This window comes from Myotis myotis, unplaced genomic scaffold, assembly GCF_014108235.1.
Source record: "Myotis myotis isolate mMyoMyo1 unplaced genomic scaffold, mMyoMyo1.p scaffold_m19_p_17, whole genome shotgun sequence".
NCBI lineage: Eukaryota > Metazoa > Chordata > Mammalia > Chiroptera > Vespertilionidae > Myotis > Myotis myotis.
Genome location: NW_023416321.1, coordinates 32,704,267 through 32,712,583, shown reverse-complemented (window position 1 = coordinate 32,712,583; position 8,317 = coordinate 32,704,267). Strand labels below are relative to the sequence as shown.

Here is an 8,317-nt window from a genome sequence, read left to right as displayed (position 1 = left end):
CTACTGTTGTATTTTCATATTTATTAAAAATTCTTATTTTTACAAGCTTATGATCCTAGTGTACATAGAATTTAGTACCATTTTTTCTTACATTATATCAAAAGCTTTTCTCCATACTACTCCATTACTACTAACTAGAGCATTTGAGAACAAGGCTTAGTTTCCTAAACTTTATACAACTGCATGTGAAGAACCTAAGGCAAGCTAAGGTGTGATAAGTCAGAAACTCAGAATGAGTGCTCTTGGTTTGCCTGAAATTATAATAGAGAAAATGTAAAAAGAGAAATTAGAACTCAGGAATTCTTGCCTTCCAACTAAATGTATAAATCAGCAAAAGAATATAAAGCATTATCAATGCTATATACACTTTTATTTCTCCTTTAGTAGATGGAAAGTGGTGGCATACTATTCAATGGCAAAGACTTATTTGTGACAATATATTGGGACTTTATTGGGGCTTTAGCTCTCAAAACTGGGTAAACATACTCCTGCTACAAAGGGGTCTTTCTTTAAAAATTAGCAAAGCAATGTGAAACCTCAACATATTGAACAGGTCACAGTCTGGTCATGGTTATCTGGATTCGGTGACATTTGCTTTTGGAAATAGGCTTTTACCTTTTAATTACACTATTGTGTTGACCTTCATTGATTTTAGTCCACAAACTCTTCCTTTAAGCGTCTTTGTTCCTTTTTTTTTTTTTTAATATATTTTATTGATTTTTTACAGAGAGGAAGGGAGAGAGATAGAGAGTTAGAAACATCGATGAGAGAGAAACATCGATCAGCTGCCTCCTGCACATCTCCTGCTGGGGATGTGCCCGCAACCCAGGTACATGCCCTTGACCGGAATCGAACCTGGGACCCTTGAATCCGCAGGCCGAGGCTCTATCCACTAAGCCAAACCGGTTTTGGCGTCTTTGTTCCTTTAATGATGTCCTGCTGTAAGAATTCAAGCCACATTAAAAAAATTATAAAGTATACATTGAGGAAACAATTCATGTGTCCATTCTGAATGTATGTATACACAAAATGTAGCATATACATGCAATGGAATATTATTCAGCCTTGCAAAGGAAGGAAATTCTGATACAACATGGATGAACCTTGAAGACATTATGCTAAGTGAAATAAGTCAGACACAAAAGGACAAATATTGCATGATTCTGCATGTATGAGGTATCAGAGAGACAGAAAAAAGAATAGAAGATACCAGGGTATTGGAGGTAGGAGGGAAAGGGAGTTATTGTTTAATGGGCACAGAATTTCAATGTGAATGATGAGATACTTCTGGGGATGGACAGTGGTGATAGTTGCACAACAATGTGAATGTACTTTCTGTTGTTGAACTAAAAATGGTTACAATGGTAAATTAAATACCTCAATATAACATTTACTTTAAAGTATAATATACACACGTACATATCCAGTTTAAGAACTATATTCAGGAGTGGTAAAACGAGGTTAATAATAAATACAAGAACAAATAAATAATACAAGAATAAACTTTGTTTCCACCATATTCACAACTGTAAACCTACTTGTGCCAATCCCTGTATAATCACCACTTAGGTCAAAAAATGAAATACTATCACAGGGTATCCCTCTCCATCCTAACCCTTTTCTTCCTTACTGAGTAACTACTATCCTGACGATAACATTTGCTTTTAAAAATTAGGCTGTGATGTGATAATGCTGGGTAAGTTAAATTGACACTACAAAATGCAATGGAGTCTTTAAATGCCAATATTTCCCATAAGTGCAAAATTTATTTTCAAAACTTAATAACTTTTAAAGTACTCTTTTCCTTCTTTCACTCTTGAAACTCTTTATAGTCTAAATCTAAAACCTATCTTGGTCCCACAGTTGACCTCACCTGCAGAGTTAAAAAACACACACCACAACTAATTCTGTGTGGATTTTAGATTTTTATCCCTCCCGCTCTCTATTGCCTCCAACTACAAAGAAACAGTGATTTAAACCCTTTGTGCCCTTTTAGAAAATTACACAGATACCCCATTGTGGAACCTTATAATCCCTTCGTGGAAAGGAAGAGATTAGCATATGAATATAAACTAAAATTAATCCAGAATACAAAACGCTCTGCCGATTGTGAAGCTCTGGTAATCTTAAAAATGTACTTATTTCCTCTTTTTTGTATTGTCCCTTTATTGGTCTCAGGGTGAAGGAACGGAACTGAGCTTCCCCTCTGGTTACCCGGAAAAGGATTAAAAAAAAAAAAAAAAAGCCAACATTTTCGAGGAGATGCAACACCAACAGATGGCTCCCCGAGACAGTGGACTCGCCCGTGGAATCTGCTCCACTGGGCGTGAGCCGGCTCGCCGGCGAGGCGTGTAGAAAGTGCTGCTTGCAGACAGCGCGGCGGCGGAGAGAAAGCGACAGCAGGGAGAGCCATAGTGCTGACGTTGAAGGCCCGGCCCTGCGAGGTTGCGCCGGGTAAGCGGCGCTGGCCGGGAGGCCGGGCCGAAGAGGAAGGGAAGAGGATTCGGCGGGGGGCGGGGCCTGCGCCGCAGCGTGGCCCCTGATTGCCGGAGTGCGGCTGCCAATCTCGCGAAATCGCTGGGTTCACCAGTGCGCTGGCGCGACGCGCTCAGATATACGGAGCGAGCCCGGGGAAGCGGTCTCAGATCCTGACGGTGCAGCCGCCCGCAGCCTCAGCCAGGGAGTCCCAGCCGCTTTCAATGGAGGAGAAGCCCGGCCAGCCACAGCCTCAGCACCATCACAGCCACCACCACCCGCACCATCACCCCCAGCAGCAGCAGCAGCAGCCGCCGCACCACCACCACCATTATTATTTCTACAACCACAGCCACAACCACCACCACCACCACCATCACCAGCAGCCTCATCAATACCTGCAGCATGGCACAGAGGGCAGCCCCAAGGCCCAGCCAAAGCCGCTGAAACATGAGCAGAAACACGCCCTCCAGCAGCACCAGGAAACGCCGAAGAAGAAAACAGGTCTGTGAGGGAGGACGAGTGGGGGAAGGGGGATGGGGGTGGGGGCCAGGGGCGATGGGGGTGGGGCTGGAGCTGGAGAGCGCGGACCCGGTCGGGGCGTGGGTGTGTGTGTATGTGTGTCCGTCTCCCCCGCGGGTTTGGGGACCCCCTTTCATTTCTCCCCAAGCTCGCGCCGGGGGCTTTGCAGCGCCCTTCCCTTCCCCTCGGCGGGGGAGAGGCCCAACTAGGCCAGTGTGACCTTCCCGGCCCCCGCCCGGCTCCGGGGGACCCGGAGGGTTGGTCTTGGAGGCCTGGCCTCAGGATTCCTTTCCCGTTTACCTGCCTGCGGCCCTGGGAGCACCCTCACTTGGGGGCCCTGAGTTGGGGCGAACCTAGCCCCCCCAAACCCTTCGGGGTGGAACTCAGGAAGGCCTAGCGAATCCCGACCGTGGTGGTGTGCGAGACGCTACTGCGAGCGGCCTGCAAAGGGGAGACGGGCAGAGTTGAGGAAGTGCCCTTCCTTACCCGCCACCCCAAGCCCACCTGTGGCCTTGGGGTTCCCCGTCTGGGGTTGGGGGCGGTTGGGACCCCTCGTCTCTCGGGCCATTTCCACCCCTAGATGCCCCTTTTGGGGCCTGGGCCCCGCAATCAGCCCCCGCGGCGGCTACCGCGGCCGGCGCCCCGTGCCCGCTCCCCCCGGAGCCGGCGCGGCTGGAATGTTCTCTCCTCCTCGCGAGGCCGCTTCCTGTCCGCCATGTTGGAAGCCGATTCCTGTCACAGACTCCGGCTCGCTGAGGAGCGGAGGGGGGCCGCCGAGGGGCGCCCGGCGCGGCGGAGCCGGTGGCTCGGGGTCCCCACCCGCGATCGCTGGGCCCCTGAGCGCGGCGGGGACGCTGCCGCCCCCAGCCCGCGGCCGCCCCTCCCCCGTCGCCGGCCCGGTTGTGTAACCCGGTGGCGGCCTCGCGGCCCCGGGCGGGTCCCCGGGGTGAGGGGTGGGGGAGGGAAACGGCCACGAGGGGAGCGGCCTGTGCCGGGTCCCGCGCGCCGGCCGCCGCGTTTCCCGCTCCCGGGGGCGGCGTGAGGCGCCGGCCGGCGGTCGGGGCGGGGACCTGGTCGCGAAGCGGCGCTGAGGGGAGAGGAGAGGAGGCCGCGGCCGGCGGGCGGCGTCCGCGGCGCCCCTCGGGCCGGAGGGCTGGGGGTGGGGGGACCCACTTGGGGTAGAGGCGGTGCCTGGCGGTCGGGTGGGGTACCCAGCGGGAACCCGGCTCCCTGGTCACGAGTTTCTCTGCCACAGGAACCTCGTCTCCTGCCAGGTTCGCTCACGACTCCGCCTCGCAGGCCTTCGCTTGGGCCCTTTCCTCCTCGCAGCTCGTTTTTTACAAAAAAAGCTTGTTCTATCTTCCTCCGACCCCCACGTTTCTCTCTTGGGCTTGGGTAGCGTTTTTGAAGAGAGAATGGAAAACGTTTGATTGTCGCGGGGAGAGGGCAAGTTTCTTTCGTCCGTGAGGTGGGTTCGCTACCATATTGCCTCGGACGAGGCTTTTTTCCACAGCGAAAGGCGAGGTGTTTTCCTACGTTCAAACCGGTATTGACCCCCAAACTCTCCGTTTTTAGCAGACGTTAAATTGAGGGTAAAAGTAGTTATTGTAGAAAATATTGGAGAAGGGATGAACTTTAAAAGTTTATGACCACGCAGATTTTTAAAAATAAGGGTTCTTTGTACATTGAAGTGAAGGGAACGGAAAGGGAATGAACGTTAGACCCAGCATGTCAAATGTGATACATGCCCTTAACTGAGAGCAGGAAAGAAAAAAAAGTGCTTTTGTATTGCAGACTTAATGGGACTCGAAGACTGACATGGAAACGTCATTTTCCCTTTTGAGGGGTGGTAGGGACTGACGGTGTGCAGTGGAAATGAACATAAAAGTGTGTTTCATCTTAAGGATTTGGAACAGTTTAGAAACTAAGAAACTGTACAACACTAAGTCTTTTTTTAACGTTACAGTCAACTTAAAGACAAGATAAAATCTTGTCTTTTTGTAGTTGCTTGGAAGAGAAGGTAGTAGTATGAAGAGTATTTTGTCAGCCAGATATAGACCCCTGCAGGACTCTCCCCATAGAAGCAGGCCCTGCACCATTCAAACGGGCACCCTTCGAATTAGTGTGTCTTCTTCCAGGGGGGGGGGGACGGGGAAACGAGGCTGAGCTGTTGTGAGAGAACATGAACAATTTGGGAGGAGCAGTTTTTCATGCGCGGCCTGGTCACAGTATACTGTTGCTTCAGCATGCATAATGCTGATCTAATAAGAAAAGTTATGATTTTTGAATTGTATCTGCAACGTGTAGAGATGGGCGTTTATGGCTCACAGACCTATAAAGAGGAATGGTTTTTCTTTATCCAGAAGAGGGCGCAAAAGAGGGCCAAATGTGCCCACTAATTTCAGTTTCCAATCCAAAGCTGGATTTATCAGGACTCAAGTTTTGCTGAGTCCCTCTGAAGTAGAGTTAGATGCTTTAGCATGGCAACAACCCTGAATAATAAAAGCACTAGAAGGAGAGGGGTTTTTCCTCAATAATTTTAGTGTTTACATTTTTTTAAATACCTAAATTAAAAAAAAAATTGTCTGGCAAACTTTTTGCATACCAACAAGGTTAACATGGGAAACTTTTTAAATAGTTAAATGAGAAAGAAAGTTTCTGTCATTAAAACTTGGAGGTGGAAGCATAGGAACTATTCTTTTAACTGGTGATTTCTGATATCAGAGGCACTAAATATTAGTAATCTAGTTTGCTTGAAAGTCTTGGATTTGGTCCAACTTGGTTTGGACATTGGATTTTTTTGATGTTTAAGACTGCTTACCTTTGAGATATAGCAAGTTATAATTAATGGGCCCAAGGGTAGAAGTCTTTAAAAAATATATTTTTTATTGATTTTTTTTTTTTACAGAGAGGAAGGGAGAGGGATAGAGAGTTAGAAACATGGATCAGCTGCTTCCTGCACACCTCCTACTGGGGATGTGCCCACAACCAAGGTACATGCCCTTGACCGGAATCAAACCTGGGACCTTTCAGTCCGCAGGCCTACACTCTATCCACTGAGCCAAACAGTTAGGGCAAGGGTGGAAGTCTTTGTTAGCCTATTAGAATATTAAATGCTATGTGTAATTCTCCTTTGGTCTAGAGTTGTGCACAGGTAAACTTACATCTGTTAAAAATACTGAGACTTTCTGCTTTTCTCAAACACAAAACAAAAAACATTTAAAAAGCATTCTAAGTAATGATCTCTTCTTTACTGTTTTATAGTTAGACTTTTTACACTAAGTTTGACTTGATTGGATAATACAGCTTTTTCAGCAGCCAAGAAATAAAATATAACTCCAGAAGTTAAGAACTTCCATAGAATATATTATCATTGTACAAGTTTTGTGCCACTCTTAGGAAATGATTATGTCTTAAGTATGTTTTCTTGGAAGAAAATGCCTTTATGTGCTCATTTAAGTATTCCCACCTTTTTCTCTGATGTAGAACATGTAAAAGTAAGCCCTGTTGTGAATCTTCCAAGACTGTTCTATTAAAACATCAAGTTCTTTTAAAACAATGGTCCCCAATTATTTTTTAATCTTAGTATTCCTTATACAGTCCAACTGTGGTTCTTGAAAGTCTCCCATCTTGAACAATTTGGTTCTCAACCAATGGTCACACAAAAAAATGTCCCTGTTGTGGACAAAACTTCAGTTTTCTATTGGACAACCCTTTCTTGCTGATACCTCAGCATGACAAAAAGCATCTCTCAGGCAACAGACAAAGGAGAGAATGCTTTTGTTGCTGGCTGAATCTACAGATTAGCACAATTTTAAAACAAAGGCCATCAAGACTGCTAATGTTGCTAAGGGTGTGAAAGTGCTCACAAAACAATTACAGGCAATTGAGTAGGTAGAAAAACTTGTTGATTGGATAAACTGGTGATGGCATTTTGTAAGGATAGTTAGGGGATGGTTCAGTAAATTTAAGGAGCGTTTATAGATTAAACAGTACATTAGACATGTACTGTATATAAGAAAGGTTAATAATGGAATCATTTGGGGGGTCTGGAACAGATTAATTCAATTTACATTATTTCTAATGGGAAAAAATGATTTGGTTTTCAAACAAATCGCTTCTTGAACAGCCTTCTGAATGAATTAAATTCAAAAAATGAGGTTCCACTACTTTTTTTTTTTTTTTTTTAAGAGAGAGGAAGGTAAAGGGGGAGAGAGAAACATCAGTGAGAAACATTGATCTGCTGCCTCCCACACACACCCCCTATTTGGGATGGAGCCTACAACCCAGGCATGTGCCTTGACCACAAATTCAACTGTGAACTCTTGGTGCATGGGAAGATGCTTAATCCACTGAGCAATGCTGGCTGGGCTGTACTCTTAAAATATGCAAAGAGCTTTTAATGTGGGCTATATCTGTTGATATTATATTAGAAATTAAAACAAAATTTCAAAACCTAAGGAATATAAAAGCTCATGTGCCTTCAAAGACTAAAGGCCCAAAAGAATGAATGAAAGTGACAAAGGCAAATTATTTGGTATTCCTGTTGGAGGCCCACCCTTTGCCCCCTGTAAAATTGCTTTAAATGTGTATATATGTATCCTATTATGTATCGGTTTCTAATGACTTGACCTCAAGATGTTTTGGAAACATTTTTTAGAAAGGTAGACAATATCACTCTTTTGCTAGTAAGGAAATGGGAAAAGTTGGACTCAGTTGAATCACCTATAGTAATAAATTGCTTATGGCAGTTGGAGGTCTTAAACTCAAATACCATTCTTTTAAAAACTAGTTATCTTTCATTGTGGTTTTGATTGTATTTTCTTATTGCTTCGTTTGTGTAGGGCAGTATGACATAGTGATAGAAATGTTCCATATAGACTGGAGTTCATTCAGTTTTCCAGTTCTTCCACTTTGTGACTTGGGCAAGTTACTTAATTTATCTGAGACTGTTTACCCAAATGTAAAAATGAAGAAAATATATGTGTTTTGGTTTTATAGTAAAAGTATGATTTAATATCTGGGGAATGTAAAGATGAATTTAACTACTTTGAAAAAAGTTCACAGGTGTTAGATTTTTTTTGACAGAATGCATAGAAACTGTTTATGGTCACCACCAATCATTTATAGTTTCATAGAAATAGAGCCTTCAGTGTCCCTATAATATTTAAGATTGCTGTATCAGTATAATGATTTTGCCCAAAGGGTAGCTCTGCTCTTAATTATAAAGGAAATTTTATAACAGTCTTGTGAGAATGATGGGGAGGTTGAGTATGTTAGATGAGAGGTTTAGTAGAAAACTGCTGAAGTCATGTTCTTT

At 44.9% G+C, this 8,317-nt stretch overlaps 1 protein-coding gene across 3 annotated transcripts in view; it reads left to right on the top strand.

Moving 5' to 3' along the window:
* The first annotated feature begins 2,596 nt into the window (after positions 1–2,596).
* Positions 2,597–8,317, top strand: part of NUFIP2 (nuclear FMR1 interacting protein 2) — a 30,299-nt gene continuing 24,578 nt past the window's right edge. For 2 of the 3 annotated variants that reach the window (XM_036340798.1, XM_036340797.1), the window contains exon 1: positions 2,600–2,979. In XM_036340798.1, coding sequence (XP_036196691.1) covers positions 2,700–2,979 — 280 coding nt within the window. In that variant the 5' untranslated portion in view covers positions 2,600–2,699. Of the gene's footprint in view, positions 2,980–8,317 lie in introns of all 3 variants that reach the window. The other variant, XM_036340799.1, reaches the window with a different exon arrangement.